General features: G+C 39.5%; 1 protein-coding gene across 6 annotated transcripts in view; it reads left to right on the forward strand.

The window, feature by feature from the left end:
• Nucleotides 1–5169: 5169 nt before the first annotated feature.
• Nucleotides 5170–21051, forward strand: part of TARS (threonyl-tRNA synthetase) — a 26655-nt gene continuing 10773 nt past the window's right edge. The window contains exons 1-9 of one of the 6 annotated variants that reach the window (XM_011952566.1): nucleotides 5170–5264; nucleotides 5536–5633; nucleotides 9463–9543; nucleotides 12986–13176; nucleotides 17344–17467; nucleotides 19005–19126; nucleotides 19646–19763; nucleotides 20059–20123; nucleotides 20206–20284. In XM_011952566.1, the coding sequence (XP_011807956.1) occupies nucleotides 5577–5633; nucleotides 9463–9543; nucleotides 12986–13176; nucleotides 17344–17467; nucleotides 19005–19126; nucleotides 19646–19763; nucleotides 20059–20123; nucleotides 20206–20284 (837 nt within the window). In that variant the 5' untranslated portion in view covers nucleotides 5170–5264; nucleotides 5536–5576. Of the gene's footprint in view, nucleotides 5634–9462; nucleotides 9544–10788; nucleotides 10909–12985; nucleotides 13177–16401; nucleotides 16504–17343; nucleotides 17468–19004; nucleotides 19127–19645; nucleotides 19764–20058; nucleotides 20124–20205; nucleotides 20285–21051 lie in introns of all 6 variants that reach the window. The other 5 variants (XM_011952568.1, XM_011952563.1, XM_011952565.1 and 2 more) reach the window with 5 other exon arrangements.

A 21051-nucleotide genomic window follows, 5' to 3' on the forward strand; every position in this document is an offset into this window, starting at 1 on the left:
AGGCCTCTCAAACCTATTTTAAATCTGTCTTAGTCCATTTTGTATTGCTATAACAGAATACCATAGCTAGGAGATTTACAAAGGGAATGAACTTCTTTCTTAAATTCTGGAGCCTGGGAAGTCCAAGGTCAAGGGGCCTATACCCATTGAAAGCTGTCTTGCTGCATCATCCTATGGTGGAAAGTAGAAGGGAAAGAGAGCTCAAGAGAGAAAAAGAGCAAGAGGCGGCCAAACTCATTTTTATAGCATGCCCACTCTCATAATAACTAACCCACTCCCAAGAGAACGACATTACTCCATTCACGATGGCAGAGCTGTCATGACATAATCACCTCTTACTAGGCTCCATGCCCCAACAGTTGCACTGGGGATTCAGTTTTCAACATATGAACTTTAGGAGACACAGTTAAATCATAGCAAAAGCTCCCAGCAAGGAAGAGATACGACAAAAATGAAAACAAATTGAGGAATATTATTCAGAATGGTTCCAAATAAATCTAGAGTAAACCAGAGAGAGTAACTGGCTAGAGCATTCATTCCCCCAAACATAATTAACTTTTATAGCCCTTTAGAATTTGCAAAGTACTTTGTATACATGACTTTCATTTTATCCTCCCAACAAGTTCTGGAATCAGGTTTATTATTTCTATCACTACTATATAGCTGAGGAACATGATTATATCACACAGGGTTCCAACAGAGAACAGAGGGCACACTCGAGTTAGAGTAATTTAAAGAGGGTTTATTTAAAAGAGATGAGAAGTACAGGGAGTCAGGATCCTACAAATAGTAATTGTGGGAAATCTGTAACCACATCTAGGCCAGGCAGGGTGAGGGTAGCCTGCATTTGCTGGAACCTAGAAGGGAAGTGTTGTGTAGTGATTGCCATGAGATCAGCAATGACCTTTGGTTGTGAAACATCAACAGCCCAAGGCAACCTCCTCCCAGGGAAGGGCCAGGGATATACAAGTCCTGATTTTGTTTTCTTCCCTACCAACTCCTGCGGAGGATCTCACTGGCTAGAAGCAACGGGAGGCCAATGGCCCAGGAGTCCACTGGTACAGGCCATACCTTTTCCCCTTCTCTATAGCTTTTCATCCACATGAAAAGTGTGCGCCTCCAACACAAGGGACACATGTAGTCCCTTTAGAATGTGTATCATCATGGAGTGATCTTGATTCAATCATATTCCGTCATGAGAACTAAAAAGTTAGCCACTCCCAGTACTCTTTATATATGATATATATAGAAGGAAAAGTTGGGGGAGTGGAAAAAGTGACAAAAAACATAACTTCTACAGGCCATACTTCTTTCTGGTCATGAGGGCTAATTTAGCAATCAAAGCACTAGCACCAGCTCCATGGATGTACAACCTGGGCAGTCATACAGGGTTCAATACTTAGAAGTGCTCTACACTTGGTTGCTGCTCCACTGTGCCTATTAAATAGATTGAAATTAACAAGGAGCCCTACATTTTTATTTTGCATTGGGTTCTTCAAATTATGTAGCTAATATTGCATAACTCTGTTCTCCTAGCACCTATTCAAGTTACCCTTAACCTTTGTCAGGACCTCGCTAGACTGGGTTCTTTACCTAGAAGGATAGCCCAAACCTTCCTTCCTTCCTTGTCTTTGTTGGGTTCCCAGAGTTTTCCAACAGCAGAACATTAGACAAGGAAGTACTAAAAAATGTCTCAGTGAATCTCAATCATGGCAGAGCTATTGACAACCACTTTCCTAAAAAGTATGTGGTGGTTTACGCCTGTAATTCCAGCACGAGAGGCCAAGGTGACAGGATCATTTGAGGCCAGGAGTTTGAGACCAGCTGGGCAACAAAGCAAGACCCTGTCTCTACAAAAAAATCTCCTTCTTGACAAAATTGTCCTTTAGGTAGAAGAAACCCACTTGTCCCCTTGTAATGAGGATCAATCACTCTGGCCAGAAAAACAACCACCAATTCTGCCTGTGAGTGCAGCAGTACGTGAAGCTCCACATAGGGTGTACTCTTAGGCCAACTGATTAGAACCATGACTGTACTCCCTGATAGAAGCATTCTTCTCTCAGGGACTAGTTTCTTCAAAATCATCCAGCCCAAGGTTGTAGGAACCAGAAGCAAAAATTATTCAAATGAGTAATTAAGGATTGATCATGAAGAAGACTGTTTTGCCCCTGAACCGATAGAGAGATGGTTATGTACAAACTTCTACTATTTGTAACACTATTTGTAGCATATCACATAATTTTGATTCACCTCTCATGGCAGAGCTATTGACAACCACTTTCCTAAAAAGTATGTAGGAGGCCAGTGTGGTGGTTCACACCTGTAAACCCAGCACGAGAGGCCAAGGTGAGAGGATCCTTTGAGGCCAGGAGTTTGAGACCAACTAGGCAACAAAGCAAGACCCTGTCTCTACAAATAAAAAATAATAATAATAAATTAATGTAAAAAAATTTTTAAAGTATGTAGGGTAGTGGGTGATATAGTTTGGCTGTGTCCCCACCGAAAATCTCATCTTGAATTGTAATCACCATAACCCCCATGTGTCAAGGGTGGGACTAGGTGGAGGTCATTGGATCATGGGGCAGTTTCCCCATGTTGTTCTCGTGATAATGAGTGAGTCTCATGAGATCTAATGGTTTTATAAGTGTCTGGCATTTTCCCTGCTGGCACTCATTCTCTCTCCTGCTGCTCTGTGAAGAGGTACCTTCTGCCATGATTGTAAATTTCCTGATGCTTCCCCAGCCATGCAGAACTGTGAGTCAATTCAACATCTTTCCTTTATAAATTACCCAGTCTCAGGTATTTCTTCATAGCAGAGAATGGGCTAATACAGTGGGCATAAATTATAACACTGAGAATAAATCAGAAGTGTTTTTTTGGTTGGCAAATACACAAAAGTTGCATAACCGTGTTTTGTGCTTTAGGTGTGAGATGTGCTGGAGGCTCCCGTGATCTTTGCTTAGCTCTAAATACACACATAGTAAAAAAACATCTTCCTAACACCGGAGGGCACTGTGCTACAGGGATACCTCTGCGAGGTTCCCACACTGGCAACTCCGTTACAGCTTCCCCATGTTCCTCCACCACAGTCAAGCTGTTAGAAATGCCTTCTGCTTTTTCTTTTTGTCATCCTTAAATGAGGACTGTTTCTCCCTTGTAATCCCCTCAACAGAATTCCTCTTCTCCCTACCATAACCTGTGTCTCTGGGATTGTATACACAAGCTTCTGAAGCCCTCTGAGGGGTGGGTAATCATCTGTGATTCTTCCTGTGTATACACATTAAGTAAATTTGTATGTTTTTTCTATTAATTTACCTCATGTCAGTGATTTTCAGCCAAACTTCAGAGGGCCAAGGGGACCTTTCCCCTTGGCACTTACAATAGTATCTGCTGGTAGTTTCATGTAGTTCTTGGTAGAACTTACTGGTTCAACTTGTTCTTTTACTATGTGTGTATTTAGAGCTAAGTAAGTTTACTATATCTATCTATCTATCTATCTATCTATCTATCTATCTATCTATCTATCTATCATCTATCTATCTTTTTTTACTGCACTGTAGCTGACACCTTGATTTCAGTAACAATCGTTTTCTTTTCTTTTTTCTTTGAGATGAGGTCTTACTCCATTACCCAGGCTGGAGTGCAGTGGCAAAATCATAGCTCACTACAGACTCAAACTCCTGGACTCAAGCAGTCCTTCTGCCTCAGCCTCCTAAGTAGGTAGGACAGCAGGCGCACACCACCAAACCCAGTTAATTTTTAATTTTTTATTCTACCTATTTATTTGAGACAGTCTTGCTGTGTTGCCCAGGCTGGAGTACAGTGATGTGATCATAGCTCACTGCAGCCTTGATCTCCCAGGTTCAAGTGATCCCCTCGCCTCAGCCTCCTGAATAGCTGGGACTACAGGTGAACACCACCACGCTTGGCTAATATATATATATTTTTAATTTTTAATAGACACAAGGTCTCACTATGTTACCCAGACTCGTCTTGAACTCCTGAGCTTAAGCTCTCCTCCTACTTTGCAAGTTTACAGTTTTTTAAAAATGTATTTTATCTCCTTGATTGAAAACTTCACGAAAGCACACTTTGTGTATTTTTGCCAGCACCTGGAAGATGTAAACCTATGACATAGCAGATGTTCAATAAATGTCGAGCGTTGAGACAAAACTTGCTTAATTTTTCAATCAAGGTTTGGAAAATTACCTCTTAATTTGTATTATAAAAGAAGTCAAAACCCATTTACTAACTAGATCTAGAAGAAAGTTTATGATGAGACTAGATTATTAGTAGTGCTTGATGTTCCAGGAGTTATATTCAATTTTAATAGGCCTAAATAGACCAAACTAACTCCCCACATTTAAATTAGAATGAGAATCAACGACATTTACTCTTACCTCTAATGTAAAACAATTTAATTATGCTCATTAGACGCGTTTGCCTGAATTGTATTTTAATTTTAACTAAGTATAATGAAAACCAGAGAGCTTAAGATTACTGAGTTTGCTAGATACAGAAAATTATAGGTTAACAATTATATTTAACTGCTATATAACATTGTTTCTAGCAGCTTCTCTTAACCCCTTGTTTCCTGAAGGCGGAGAGTTGTAGAGAACAGAGCTGATGTTTAAAAAGAAAAATCCACAAAACGTGGTGATGGAGTACGTACGTAAAGTTGTGCCCATTGCGCTTCTGATTTCAAATAAGTAATTGTTTTAAATTGCCTACTAACATAAATTTTAAAAGCCCAGTCGATTCCAAACACTGACACCTACGAGTAAGAATCCATGGTAATTTCCTTGGGTGAGCTTTATTGTATTTTTGCGGGCGCTATAAAAATGCTCCTCCAGGCAGTACAGATCAGCAGCGGCTAGCAGTGAAGAATGTTCAAGGAAGGGTTTGTCCCCGATCACTAGGACTCGGGGCTTGGGGAGTCTGGACTGCCATGAGGAAGGCTCGATTCACCACTGCAGACAGGGAGCCAGAGACCTGGGTAGTGCCGAGAAGTCGGCAGTCGCGCCAGGTCAGGAAGCGCCGAAGCCGCAGGAAACCCTGGACTCCATCCCTGGATTTGTTCCACTGTCGAAGATGGTATCCAGGTCGCCGAAAACTTCCCGGAAGTTTAGGCCAAGAGCGACTTATTATCTACGGTGTCCGGGAAGGTCCATGATTGTGCGACATAAAGTCAGAAGGCAGGAAGGCGCACGCGCATTGGGGACTTGACGCTGGAAAGCGTCCAGACCAACGTCAGCGGAGAGTAAGCAGGTAGCTTCTGCAGTAGCTCCTCCTCACCCGCCACAACCTGATTTCCTAGAAGGGCTCTGTCATCCAGAAAGATTTTCCATTGGCTTAGAGGAGGGAGAGCCCGTCTTCCCCCGTTATCCATTGGCTGCCCGTTCCGCCGCAAGTTGGGGGCGGGGTTAGGGCGCCTTTCGATTGCATCAGCTGGTCCAGTGGAGGCCAAGTGGCGCAAGCGCAGTGTTCCCGGGCGCTAGCCCACCTGCGACCCGCGTCTTTGCTCTTTTCCTCTAGGCCATCGCTTTCGGCTTCTCTGATCGCTTCGTTGTTCGCCAATGTTTGAGGAGAAGGCCAGCAGTCCTTCAGGGAAGATGGGAGGCGAGGAGAAGCCGGTGAGCAGACCTGGTGGGATCCAGAGACCAGCCTGGGACTCTCGTGGGTGCAGACGCTACCCTCGCGGCGGGGGCAGGGGGCAGGAAGCAGGAAGCGGCCGGTACCGCGTGGGTCGGAGGAGTGGGGGACGGTGGGACTCTTGGAAAGGCGGAACCCCCTTTGGGAACCGTCCATTCATAAATTAGGGTGGGGCCTTGCAGTTCATCTCTAGGTCCATTCTCTTTACAGATGAGAAAACAGACCTTGATTGAGCGACTTGTTCAGAGCCTCACATCTACAATAGTTAGACGCGGAGACAGAATCAGAATCTTAGGCTTGGGGCTTCCAAACTTGGGTTTATGGCTTACTGTAAGCGGGAAGCACATTGTAGAGCCTTATTTAATCAATCTCCTAAGATCCTGCGGGGGTAAAGAGCTCCATTTTGAGGAAAGGAAAACCGAGTCCCTGAGATCTGACCCCAGTCCAAGTTTGAGTGGTTAAGTATACATTTTGCCCGGCACTGAGCTGGGCGGTGCAGGTGGGAAGATGAATAGGGCCCAGTTCCCCGACTTTGAGGGCCTCACAGGCTGATGTGTAAGAGACAGGAAAACAGCCCTAGTGCTTTGTGATCAGCCGTGTGGTATTACAGAAGAGGAAGCTTAGGAGGGCTCTTTCGAATTGAGTTTGGAAGAATGATTTCACCAGGAAAACAGGCAGGACGGGGCTTCCCACATAAAGGTAGGGAAGGCAGTGAAAAGGGGCACGCAGGTGAATTGTCTTTCGGGTTGTTTGCAAGAGATATGCCAGAAGGGTTAAAGTAACAGCAGTCAGAAAGATCTTAGGCAACAAGGATGTTTGATACTTGTATTCTATACATGAAGGATCTTAAGCGGGAAGATTGAATTTGTAAAAGTCACGCTGGCATCGGGGTAGAAGGTGAGGCCACATGCAGAAAACTGTTGTAATAGTCCAAGTGAGAAGTGGTGACATCTTGAGCTAAGGGAGCCTCTATCCCAAGTCTGTGACAGGACAAGTCACTTAAAAGCCAAAACTTTTTCTTGGTTGTCTACTCGGAATTGAATGGAGAAACTGCATATGGGCACATTCTAAACTAAGTAAATTTAATTCTAGATGATAAATGGTGACAATACATAGATTTTTTTACACATAAAATGGTATTTTTACTGTTTTGTAACTTTTTTTTTTTTTTTTACTTAATAGGATGTGGTCAACAACTTTCCATGTCCATAAATATTCTCCTGTACTATTCTTAATTGGACGTGATATGTATGGTTAACAAATATGTACTTTTTCCTTCCTGTAATAGTTATACAATAGTTAATATTTATTTTGAGTACTAAGTACGGGTTTGGCACTGTATTAATGTATTCCATGAATTAACTCATTCAGTCTTTTTTTGTTTTGTTTTGCTTTGTTTTTTCCCTGTCGCCCAGGCTGTAGTGGCTCACTGCAAGCTCCGCCTCCCGGGTTCACGCCATTCTCCTGCTTCAGCCTCCCGAGCAGCTGGGACTACAGGCACCCGCCACCATGTCCTGCTAATTTTTTATATTTTTTGTATTTTTACTAGAGACGGGGGTTCACCGTGTTAGGTTGATCTCCTGACCTCGTGATCCGCCCGCCTCGACCTCCCAAAGTGCTGGGATTACAGGCCTGAGCCACTGCTCCCGGCCTCATTCAGTCTTCCTTAATAACGCTATGAACTGGGTTCTGTTATTATCTCCATTGTACAGATGAGAAAGCAGGCATAGGAACAGTAACTTGCTCAAACCAAGTATCCCTTTTTTTTTCCCTTTCTCAAACCCATTATCCTATAGCAAATACTAATAACCCCTGTGCTGTTCTGAGTGAGTCAGGGACAGATCGTTCCTGAGAAAGGTAATTCTGTAGCTTCTCTTAACAATCCAGTTCTGTTTCCCAACTTTTGGGTTGAAATTTTAGATTACTTGTATGTAGATGTACATAACATATATACTCAGGGAAATAGAGAACAGTTGCCCACTCTCTTCCCAGTGTTGTAGAAAAGAGGTAATAGGCCTCAGGGTTCCAGAGAGACCTGTCGTAATGTCCCACCTCTACTACTTAATGATACAAGTGGGCAAGTTGCTTCTTTGAGCCAATGTTCTTGTTTATAAAACGGAGCTGTATTTAGAACCAGAAAAACTTGGTGGTGATTGTCTCTCTCTCTCTCTTTGTCATTACCCCTATTCATTTGGCAAATGGTCAAAACCCAAATAATCTTATCAGAAATATAAAACTTATTTTATTATCTTTCCATTTTAAACCTGCACACACCTGCAATTTTCTTTTTACCCAGTATACTTGATTAGTTAGCTCACTTCTACGGTATGACAAAGGATCTGTTGAATCTAAATGAACCTTTAAAGTTTATTAAATCCAGACTCCTGGAGTAGGGGGAAGTTTTAGCTCAGCATGAAATTAGGAGTCATATTTTAAAACTAGTATTTTTTTAATTATACAAGTAACACATTTTATAGGATTTAAAAGACAATGACCAGAATGTCCATCAACTGATAAATGGATAAGTAAGCAATGGAATATTATTTGATAATAAAAAGGTACAATGACAAGTTTTGATACATGTTACAACCTGATGATCTTGAAATTATTATGCTAACTAAAAGAAGCCTGTCACAAAAGACCACATAATGTGTGATTCTATTTATATGAAATTCCTAGAATAGGCAAATCCATAGAAACAGAAACTAGATTAATGGTTGCCAGGGTCTGGAGTTGAAGGCAACAGGGAGTGAACTGCTAATGAGTACAAGGTTTCTTTTTGAGGGTGATAAAATTACTCTAAAATTGATGGTAGTGATAGTTGCACAACAGTGAATGCCTAAAAACCATTGAATTGTATACTTTACATGGGTAAAAAACTTGTATGGTATATGGATTGTGTCTTAAAACTTTAAAAAACTAAAGGTCACAAGCATGCAAACTAAATAAAATCCCCCCCCTTTACATTCCTGGCACAGGATTTATTACTTTAAAACTTTGTGTGACTTCACTTACTTCTAAGTGAAGCCTGTATTCCTTCCGGTAACTTTTGGTTCTTCTGTGAACATTAGTCTGTCTTACCTTGTATTACTTTCTAAAACAATCCTTCATTAATCAGCCTGGTTTAGTCATTTTTTCTCTCTTTAAATTTTAACGTTTCTGACAACAAGTTTATGTGTACACGTAGGACACGTTGCCTCTATTCTCAAAATCCACCTGTTGAAATGCATTCCATCCTTTAAAGTTCTTCCACTAGCCCCGGCTTGTTTGGCGTCTAATCGTAGCACTACTACTGTGTTCTTTTCTTCTCCAGGAGTTTCTCACACATGTATGCCTTACTTTACCTGGAGAGACTAGGTTTACACATGGTAGGGATTGGGCCTTATATTTGCTTCTTCCATGGCTTTTGGTAGCACTGGTGGAATTCATGGGCACACTTTGTATTCAGTTTGTTTGTTTGTTTTTCCTGGAAATATGCTTACTGAGTCAACTGCATGCTTCCCTGTGGCCATATGTTTGGTATGTGGTCCAAGTAAACCTGAAGCGAGAGTCACGGGAATAGTTAAAATAAATAAAATTTGAGGAGTTAAACATCGTTAGTAACTCCTTACTTTCTGAAGACTCGTCTTTATTGTAGTTGTTAACCTGTCTTTGCCAGTGATGGAAGTGTTCAGTCTTTCAATATCAGATAACCATTTTTTAAAAATTAAATAACAAATACTAAAATAACATTCTCAACACTTTTGCTGGGGCATCGCAGGGTGGAGGTGTCACATTAGATTAAAATAGAAAACTTTTTTGCTTATTTAGATTGGTGCTGGTGAAGAGAAGCGAAAGGAAGGAGGCAAAAAGAAGAACAAAGAAGGATCTGGAGATGGAGGTCGAGCTGAGGTAAAAGTTATCATCGCAGAGGGCTCTGTTATCAAAGGCTGGCAAATCACAGGGAACTTTCTGAGACTTTCTGAATGTGTAAGGATTCTAATGGTTTACATGGTGTTATAAGATGGTACTGGTTGGAAAAATCAGGAAGAAGAATTAGGAAAGGATAATCTGAGAGGGGAAAAAAGACTTTCAGTCTTTTGTTACTGTAAAAGGAAGCAACTGGCGTATGATTGTATAAGGTGATCTGATTGTGGGGTTGAATATAAAAATCAGAGAACAAAACTTGAAGAGGAGACTGGTAATTACTCAGTTGCCAGACATGATGCTAGCTCTCTGATTATTTCATTAAATGAGATGTTAAGGAATAGAGGCTTGGTGTTTGGGCTTACAGTGAATACAACAAAAACCAAAGAAAGCCAGTTTTGTGACCGCCTCCTTGCCCTTTCCATCTGGACCTGCCCTAGGGTTGGCTTCTAAGCCAGGACAGATTCCTCTTAAGGCCTCTCAAGTCTGGAGAAAATGCTTTCACTTCCCCAGGCTCACACTGAAAGGAACTGGCATATCAAAAGCCAACCCTAAATCAACCTGGTTCCTGAGTATTTTGCTTTTAGAGGCAGTTAAGCTTGTCTTTCTACTATATTTTTACTGCTGTGAAGTGTGCTTCACTTTTTGCTTTAGTCATTAGAGCTGTTTTATTGGAGACTCTTTAGAAAGCTACCAGAAGGAAGAAGCACAAAGGAACAGCCTTTTTAGAAGTAGCACAATCAGCTGGCTTTTAAGGGCCACTTTTACAAATGCTGCAATTACTAAATAGATAGTGCCGTCATTTACTTTAGGGTAAGTTTATAGATGATCAAGTGTAGTGTTGCTTAGAACCCTACCTAACCATTTCTCTTACGGTTGATCAGTTGATCAGTCTCCCGACCATTATACCCCACTGTAATTGTGAAGAAAATTGTGATTGTGAATTTTAAAATTTGCAAACAAATGGAAAAATGCATATGTTCCCTGATTTCTTTTTTATACTTTCAATACAAACATACATGCTGTTCCATCACAGCTTGAGAATTGACCTGGAAATAAGACAAAGAGTATAATTAGAAGACTCTTCTGAACAGAGAATTTTAACTGGGACATGTGATTATTTATGTTTAACGATTGGTCTGGAAAAAAGAGTGTACAGTGAACTGTCCAAGACCTTGGCCTTCCCCTCCAAGGGCAACATGCAGGTTTTATTCATCTCTGCAGTCACAGAGCCTGACACAGAGGGTATCTGCTGAATGAATATTGAAGAAATTTTGACACGAAATTCTAATTGGGACATGCCAAGTGGCTATGATGATAAACCGCAGTTAAGATAAGAGGGTAGTGCTGGTGGGGAGGTTTATAATGATGCTTTAGAGTGGATGGAAGCAGGTACTATGCATTAGTCTGAGGGGTTCAGATTATCGTTGTAGAATGACAGGCTCTGAGCTTTTAGTTAATTCATGGATTCTTCACCATTGAAGATTATGGACCGTTGTGATAATTTGATGAAAAGCTCCCAAAGAACAACTGAATGACTAAAGAAAGGGAGGGACCGCTGTGGGTGGGAATTACAAGGGTATTAGGGCCTGGTACAGTGGTGGGAGCCAACCACTTGAGACTGAGTGGGAGGATCACTGGGAGCCCAGGAGTTTGGGGCCGAAATGCACTGTGAATGTGCCTGTGAATTGTCACTGCACTCCAGCCAGCCTAGGCAACATAGTGAAACCCTGTCGTTAAAGAAAGAAAGAAAGGAAGGAGGGAGGGAAGGAATTACTGGGCAGACAATGAATCTTTTTCATTTGATATTATTTTCTATTATCTCCAGTCAGTTTTGTTCTGTTTCATTTTGTTTAAGACAGGGTCTCACTCTGTTGCCCAGGCTGGAGTGCAGTGGCCCAATCTTGGCTTACTGCAACCTCCACCTCCCAGGTTCAAATGATTCTTACGCCTCATCCCCTCAAGTAGCTGGGACTACAGGTTGCGCCACCACACCTGGCTAATTTTTTATTTTTAGTAGAGATAGGATTTTGCCATGTTGGCCAGGGTGGTCTTGAACTCCTGGCCTCAGGTGATCCATCTGCCTTGGCCTCCCTAAGTGCTAGGATTACAACAATGAGCCTGGTCAGTTTCTTAAGGATTAGATATTAGCTTGTACTCCTTTTAGATTGTATGTTGATATATATGGAGACGTTTTGGTAGCATTATCAACATTGAACAAATGTTAAAATCTGTATTGCAGTAAGTCATTTTGTATTTGATAGATTGAAATTCATTTGAAGATAGAAAGTCATGGCAAAATTAAGCAATCTCCTCTTCACTTTTGTATACAGTGTTAATGTTCTTGTAATTTGAAGATGATAAATGCTGTAGATGTTACTTCGACTGTTTTGTTACCACAGATTCACTGCCTTTTTGAAATGTTCCATAAATTATAGAGTCTCCGACAGTAGAGGAAGTCAGCTCTTTGATTGCTGTCTCTTTTTCTTTCTTTGCCAAACCTTTAGAAACCTAAATGGGTGTTTTATATAAAATATTTTTGTTAATTTTATCTACTATAGAAAGTAGTAATATGCTATTTTATTATATTTGCTAATTACATATTCCAGGGTGATCATGGCATCTTTGAATTCAGTAAATACTTTCCTTGAAGGAGAGACCTTAAGTCAAATACATTTGTGATTGGTTGTGAGTGGACATATACGCTGACCAGCTACACAGACCATCACCTGGACATGATTGAAACAAAATGGAAAAGGCAGTTTATTGTTTTTATTTCCAGAATTGTTTATAGCTCTATTTGTAAAATAATTTTGTTAGAAAAGATCTTAAGAAGGCATCTTAAAAGAGAAAAGACCACTTGCTGTAAATAATAGCAAAATGGTAATTGTCAATTCAGCATAACACTAGGGCATTTAGGCCGGGATGGTGGCGTACGCCTGTAATTCCAGCACTTTGGGAGGCTGAGGCAGGCAGATCACTGAGGTCAGGAGTTCGAGACCAGCCTGGCCAACATGGTGAAACCCCATCTCTACTAAAAATACAAAAATTAGTTGGGCATGGTACCACGCTCCTATAATCCCAGATACTCCTATAATCCCAACTACTCAGGAGGCTGAGGCAGGAGAATTGCTTGAACCCAGGAGGCGGAAGTTGCAGTGAGCCAAGATCACGCCATTGCACTCCAGACAAGAGTGAGACTTCGTCTGGGAAAAAAAAAAAAAGAAAGAATAGGGCATTTAATTCCTTCTTTTACCTTCATTTAGGACCAAACTGAGGTAATGCCAGGTGATTTTGGCAGTGTGTTTATTTACTACGTTGAATCAATTGTCGTGGGTTTCTGTATTGTTTTTATTATTTCTTTCCCATTTCTAAATAGGAAAACAATATTTACTGATTATTTATTTCCTGATTTGTTGTCTTACAGTTGAATCCTTGGCCTGAATATATTTACACACGTCTTGAGATGTATAATATACTAAAAGCAGAACACGATTCCCTTCTGGCAGAAAAGGCAGAAAAAGATAGCAAGCCAATTAAAGTCACTTTGCCTGATGGTAAACAGGTTGATGCGGAATCTTGGAAAACTACACCATATCAAATTGCTTGTGGAATTAGGTATAAGCTACACCCATCATGACATTCTATAGTTTGTGGCCTAACTAAACTTCATTTTATTATCCTGCCATGTTTTATTCTTATAATATTTTTATGTTACTATTCAGTGTTTTTAATCTGTTTAATTTGGCCTACTTGGGATTTTTTAAAAATCAAAATGATACAGAGCTATGTAGTCAAAATTCAAAGTTAATTTCTGAAAGAGTTCACTTTGGTCTTATGGGACATTGTATATTTTTAGTCTTACTATGATTATAAATGTTACAAAACCGAGTAGACGGTATTTACCTATTTTGACTTAAATGCCTTAGTTTTGAAGTTAAAAATGAAGCTAGATAATCTCACATGGAAAGGTTAAGAAACTTTATATGACACATGAAAAAAGTGTACTGTGAACGAAGGACTATTCCTAGTCTTAAAACTTTTATTGGGGTGGGAAGAAGTTATTTCAATTAAGTGAGAATTAGATGCAGGTTTTGTAATAGGGGAGAAGTTTTCTTAATCTGATATGATTGGGATCAGTAATTAGTCAGTTTATCAAAATAATAGTTGGTAAAACATATATATATGTCTTAAGCCAGATATTGGGAAACTATGGTCATAACCTGTTTGTGTACATCCTAAAAGCCAAAAATAAAAACGATTCTTACATTTTTTAATAGTTGGAAAAAATAAAACAACTAAAAAGAATATGCAGCAGAGACCGTGTTTGGCCTGCAAAGTGTAAAATATTTGTGTGACCTTTTACAGAAAAAGCTTGCCAATTTTGGTCTTAAACACTTCAACTTTAAATATGTGACTATATATGTATTTGCTAACTTTATATATATATAAAAAACAGTGAATATATATATATATATATATATGGCAAAGCTTTGGGGGATAGCGAGTGCTAATTAGAGTTCTTACATTATCTTAACACATTTGAGAAGTGGTCTGAGCGCAGAATCCTTGCAGATTTTCATGTAGTTGTAAAGTCACACCTAACTTGACAATATTTTTGTGTGTGTGATCAAGCCTTATCAAACATTCAACTTGGTTTTCATAGAAACCATAATTCCTTCATTGTATTATTTTATAATTATGTATTTTTAAGTTTATTTATAATTGTTATGTATTGAAATGAACCCTTTGATCTCACCACATGAATTGTCATATGGTTGATTGTCATCAATTTTGTATTATTGAACCAAACACGTAAAAGAACAAGCACAAAAAAGTTTGGGGAACCAGCGTGGCTGATTCTTGGTAAGCCTATTATACAACTAGTAGAAGCAGAACCAGTTAGGCCTATGAGCCATGAGCCTCTACTGTACCACTGACACTGGTTAGTACTTTTTACAAAGTGAACAGAGTATTTCCATTCATTTGACAAGGGCTTCTACCTACAAGTACTTCTACCGTACTCCAAAGGAAGTAAACAGTTGTGATACCGCAAGTTTCTATGTGAGAGCACAGAGAACTGGATAGACCTTTAAGTATCAGTTACACCTTTCATTTTAGAGATAATTTTGAAGGTCAGGTTGATTAAGAGATTCTTCTGTTGTCACACAGTGAGATTGTAGCTGTGTCATTAAAATTTGGGCTTCTGTTAGTCTGGGAACCTTTCCCCCTACCTTCTACAACATTGATCTAGATTATGTTGTAATTTATCAAGTCTTCAGTTGAAAAATATTTTTCAAGAACTATAAAATTCTAAGTTGAATTACATAGCTGGGCACATTGGCTCACAGCTGTAATCCCAGCACTTTGGGAGGCCGAGGCAGGCAGATCACCTGAGGTTGGGAGGTCAAGACCAGCCTGGCCAACATGGTGAAACCCTGTCTCTACTGAAAATACAAAAATTAGCCAGGCGTGTTGGTGCACACCTGTAGTTCCAACTACTTGGAGGCTGAGGTGGGAGGATAGCTTGAACCGGGGAGGTGGAGGTTGCAGTGAGTGGAGATTGAGCCACTGTACTCCAGCCTTGGTGACAGAGCGAGACTCCATCGTGGAGGGAAAAAAAAAAGGTCGAATTACATAAAACATTGATGGGCTTTAGCTCTGGAGTTATGTCACTGATCTGCACTGAGAATATCTTAGGAAATTTTTACAAAAGTCCAGAATAACTTTTTGTTCTGTGAAAAATTATAACATTGATAACAGGCTATTTAAAGATTCAGATAATTAGTGGTGAATATGAAAGGGAAGGACAAAAAAGATATGTTCCATTTGCATCAAAAGGTTTTTCTTTGAAGTTTTGTTTTTTTATAAATCCTTTTTTTTTTTTTTTTTTGAGACGGAGTCTTGCTCTGTCGCCCAGGCTGGAGTGCAGTGGCACAATCTCGGCTCACTGCAAGCTCCGTCTCCCGGGTTCATGCCATTCTCCTGCCTCAGCCTCCCGAGTAGCTGGGACTACAGGCGCCTGCCACCTTGCCCAGCTAATTTTTTGTATTTTTAGTAGAGACGGGGTTTCACCGTGTTAGCCAGGATGGTCTCGATCTCCTGACCTCGTGATCTGCCTGCCTCGGCCTCGCAAATTGCTGGGATTACAGGCGTGAGCCACTGCACCCAGCCATTTTGTTGCAAATCTTACAGATTATTTTACCCTTCTTTGAAAAATTGACATGATCTAGTATGGCCCCTTGTGTAATCTACATTTTCAAAGTAACTCTATTCTTAGAATCTTGGGGCTCCATTTTGGATCGTAAGATAAAAGTCATGTTCTTCCCAAAGAATCTAGAGAATATGAGTAACCTTTTTATCAGTTCTTTAATCTCCTGAAAACTATTTTATACCAATATGATGAAATACATTTCTGTCTGCCAAATTCATGTTATGTTTTGTGAAATGCATGTATTTATTTTATTGGCTCCATCTGATCTCAGGAGGAAAGAGAACATTGTCTATAACCTATGATAAAGTTAGTAGGAGCATTGAGAATAGAAAGGAGTTTGTTGTTTACCTTCTGTTTGGTTCTTCTTTCTTGATCCTTACATAGGAGAAGTTGTATACATTTGGTTGTAAGCCCTTACACATAGAGAACCACCAACACAGCAAGCCCAGCTAGCTTAAAACCTTCTAGTGGTAGGTTTCTTTGAGATTTACAGTGTAAAAGGTGTACACTTTTTCTTCACAGTGTAGAATGTTGCTTACTTTCGTTGAGATGTCCAGGCTGTTATAGACTATTATTTAGCTGTACATTTAGATGTGTAATCTGGCTCACCTTACTCAACTCTGCTCTAGTCACACAGCTTCCTGCATAAACCTTTCTTCACTTGCACCTCTGCTTGCATCTGTGGCCATTCCCTCATCTGGAATGCCATGGCCCCCCCCCACTTTCTTCCTGTGAGTGCTTTATCCTCAAAGCCTTTCCAGATGCCTCTGTCCTGTGCTGCTTTGCCTCCTCAGAACTCCTGTGGCTTTTACATTCAGTGTGTGCTCTGATATTTCATCATTTGATACTTTATATTTGATATTGTATATTGAGTGTGTAATATTTTTACTCACATTGTGAAAAGTTTTATTAAATAGTCTTTCATTTTACCTGTATATTATAAATATTATCATCTTAGGCATTTGCAGAATTTATTCTGAGGTTAGCATTATCTGTCAAAGAAAGGATCTGGTGTACATTTTAAGCAAGAAGAGGAACAGAGAAGTTATTTAGTAGGCCTTTTTTTCCCCCCCTTTGGACTCTAAATAGCTTACCTTTGTAGAAAGAGAAAGGTGGGTGTATTAAGAGAAAGCTGGGTGTGGTGACTTGTGCCAGTTGTCCCAGCTGCTCTGGAGGCTGATGTTGGAGGATTGCTTGAGGCCAGGAGGCCAGCCTGGGAAACAGTAAGACCCTGTCTCTAAAAAATTAAAAAAAAAAGAAAAACTTATTTGTTGGAGAAATTAAGATTAATCAAACCATTGGCAATTGATCATGCTTATTTATCAGAGTTGCCATATCTGCTTAAACAAGAGGCATTCACTGTCAAATGATAATGTTCTGCATTTTCAGGATCTTCCAGTTACATTCTTAGGTACATTTTTGGAGTTTGTTGTTTTTATTATTATATTTCAGAAAAATAGAGATACATCAATAAAAGAATCAATATGTAATAATAATAGTGTTTATTTTCCTGTTTTCAAATTAGATTCTTGTGTTCTTATATATGTGTGGACATTTTTTTTTCTTTTAAGTCAAGGCCTGGCTGACAGCACCGTTATTGCTAAAGTAAATAATGTTGTGTGGGACCTGGACCGCCCTCTGGAAGAAGATTGTACCTTGGAGCTTCTCAAGTTTGAGGATGAGGAGGCTCAGGCAGTAAGTTGCTGATTTAGTATTCATTGAATTTTAGGATGCAGATTCATGTTTGCATCAGTTCAGTCCTGCTGCGATTGGGTGGCAAACAGTTATTGCTGTCTCATTGTCATATTTGAAATCTTCATTTTGTCCTTCATGTAGGGAACATAATAAAAGTGTTTGCCTTAGAAAATAAATAGGTGAAGCTGAATAAGTCTTTTCATTACTAGACACTTCAATAGGGAAAATGTTTTGGGAATTTTATTAAACATTGATTAAACAAGTAAAAATTGTTTTCTAAACTGTGAACACCATTTTATTTTATTTTATTTTTATGATGGAGTCTCGCTCTGTCACCCAGACTGGAGTGCAGTGGTGCGCTCTCGGCTCACTGCAACCTCTGCCACCCAGGTTCAAGCGATTCTCCTGCCTCAGCCTCCCGAGTAGCTGGGATTATAGGAGCACGCTACCATGCTTGGCTAATTTTTGTATTTTTACTAAAGATGGGGTTTCGCCATGTTGGCCAGGCTGGTCTCGAACTCCTGACCTCAAGTAATCTGCCCATCTCAGCCTCCCAGAGTGCTGGGATTATAGGTGTGAGCCACTGCGCCTGGCCTCTAAACCATGAACATTTTAGCAAGATATGTACATTTGACAAATACATTTGAACCTTACTTCAAAGCACTCCCTTTATTGGACAATTTCTGTATTTTTTTCTGTATCTTTTTCGTCTTAAGATGCAAAGCTGCTGGATAACACTATAAAAGTCAACCTGCATTTGATGACAAGATTTTCTTTTTAATTCTTCATGGCTGTGTATCATATAAGGGGAAACGAAGTATTTTGTTTTAGTGATGATTGTTCACTTATGTATGTGGATTAGTGGTTTTCAAATGTGTTTTGGAGTCCTCAAGTTTCTTATGAGAATTTTTTAATGTCACTTTGGTACCTTAATACTAAATCTTGAAAACATTGCTTTGGGTGTATTCTGACTCATCCCGGTGATTACTTTAAAACCAAGGACTGCCATTTGGTTTCAGTGTACAGATGTTTGTCCTCATGTTTTGTCGTTGTGTTGTGGGGTCAGGTTGTACCACCTTTGTTTTGGGCCAGTAACAACATGTAACTTCTAAGTGATGTTCCATAGCCAGCTAAAGACCAGATCACAGTGTCTGAGACATGGTGCTGTGGGCACATTGACTCAATAGAACCTGGGCCATTGCAGTCAATGAGATAGTCACGTTGTGAGAGCAATTGTTTTCAGAGAGCAAAATCAATGCTATTTAATTAGTGATGGCAGGTTCAGTTTAATTTGTTTGAAAACAGCTAAACCAGATGATTTCCAAAATAAAAATGCACTTTAGTAATTGAATTACTAAAGCCTTTTGAATTACTTTGGCTATGGATAGAAACACACAGTAGTTTATAGATTTAGAAATTTAGGATTTTATATATTGGGTTTACTTGTAATAAATATTATGTCTCTTTCAGACAACTACATTAGTTGACAACTTGTACGCCAAGACTCAGACCATGCCATTTTTCTTTAAATTTTCAGGTGTATTGGCACTCCAGTGCTCACATAATGGGTGAAGCCATGGAAAGAGTCTATGGTGGATGTTTATGCTATGGTCCGCCAATAGAAAATGGATTCTATTATGACATGTACCTCGAGGAAGGGTAAGCTGTCAACTAGATAAAGAAAACTGAAGTCAGTGACTATGGATCCGTAAGTTATCTTTAGAGTTCTTAGTAAAGGAGAAATGATACAGCTCTCACTGCTTTTTCATCGCGTATGCCCATTATCAGTACTTGAAATGTTGCAATTTACTTGAAGTAATAGAAGATTTAATGAGACTTCTGTTATAGATTGATGGAGGTAGAGTCCTAAGGTGTTTTGGGAAATTCAGGGAGACTGGTCCTCCCTTCTCCTTTAAAACCTGGTGATAGAGTTGTGGGAAGAGGTCACTAGTGAGACAGGTCTCCATGGATGACCAAGGTAGAAGCCACTGAAAATATAAAATGTAAAAATTACTTATGAAAAATGTTTTGTTTAGAATTCTAAGATATGATGCAATAGTCTAATTTTTTAATATTAAAATCCTTGAAGTATTCCAAATATTTTTTCCAAATAAACATTTTTTGAAGCCATGGTGTGATTCCAATGGAATGAAAAGACTATACTTTCTTCTCCTTCAGGGGTGTGTCTAGCAATGATTTCTCTTCTCTGGAGTCTTTATGTAAGAAGATCATTAAAGAAAAACAAGCTTTTGAAAGACTGGAAGTTAAGAAAGAAACTTTACTGGCAATGTTTAAGGTAAATTGAACCATAATGTGTGGCCCCCACCGTTAATATCATTTATTCATGTTAGTTGAAGTGACAGCACTGGAGTTCAGTGTACTAAGCCGAAGCGTATTTGGTTCTTTAGAAAACATTAAGTATTTTTATTATTTTTATTTCACTTTTTTCCCTAGCAAACCATTCCTTCAACATGTTTTTAAAACATGAAATATCAACATTTATATTCATACAGTGCTACATTTTATCTATAGTGCTTAGAAGTAAAAATTCAAGGACAGTCTTTTAAAAGAATAATTTTTCCTGTTTTCAGTACAACAAGTTCAAGTGTCGGATATTGAATGAAAAGGTGAATACTCCAACTACCACAGTCTATAGGTGAGAATATTAGATGTCATTAAATGTATCTGGTATGTATGTCATTTTGTGTTTGTTAAAACTCCTTTCATTTTATGTTTAGGTGTGGCCCTTTGATAGATCTCTGCCGGGGTCCTCATGTCAGACACACGGGCAAAATTAAGGCTTTAAAAATACACAAAGTAAGCAATGTGACTTTGACGACTATGTGAACGCGTCTATCTAGAATAGATATGTCTTTAAACTTTCACTGATTTCTCTTTACCATTTTCTGCTGCACATGAAACGATGGTGTTTTCTCATGTTGTCTATTAACTGGGAGCTGTATGCTATCAGGTTTATTATAACTGAAATCCCTCAAGGGGTGACTGACTTGCTGTCATTACCAGAGGAAGCCCAGGGGATGGAGGTTTTACAAAATCATACAGCATAGGCCATCCTGGCTCTATAAAAGCTTTGAGACTCACTAGGAGTACATGCTTTTGCTCTTTGTATGTCTAAATTAATAATTTCCCAAGTTGTTCTTTTTAACAGAACCCAGTTTTATACTACTTCATAAACATTTTGTGGAGGTTATTAAAATTCACTTAAAAAAAAAAAAGAAAAAAAAGAAAAAAAGAAAAAATAAAATTCACTTTAAATCAAGAGAATAATTGAGTCATTTCAAGATTTTTTTTATTGGCTCATTTCTATTTTTGCTCAATCATTTGGTGAGAAATGCCTTTGCAGGCAAAGTAATGTTTGTGGAATTGTGGTTAAGTATTGAGGGGTGGGCAGTTTTGGGGGTGTTGGGGTGTAGAATGGGTCTCACTGTGTTACTCCAAAAAGACAGAGTGGAGGACCACTTGAGCCTGGGAAATGAGGTTGCAGTGAGCGGAGATCGTGCCACTGCACTCCAGGCTCAAGCAGTCCTCCTGCCTCAGCCTCCTGAGTAGCTGCGACCATAAGC

The sequence above is a fragment of the Colobus angolensis genome, unplaced genomic scaffold (assembly GCF_000951035.1).
Source record: "Colobus angolensis palliatus isolate OR3802 unplaced genomic scaffold, Cang.pa_1.0 Scaffold341, whole genome shotgun sequence".
Classification (NCBI taxonomy): domain Eukaryota; kingdom Metazoa; phylum Chordata; class Mammalia; order Primates; family Cercopithecidae; genus Colobus; species Colobus angolensis.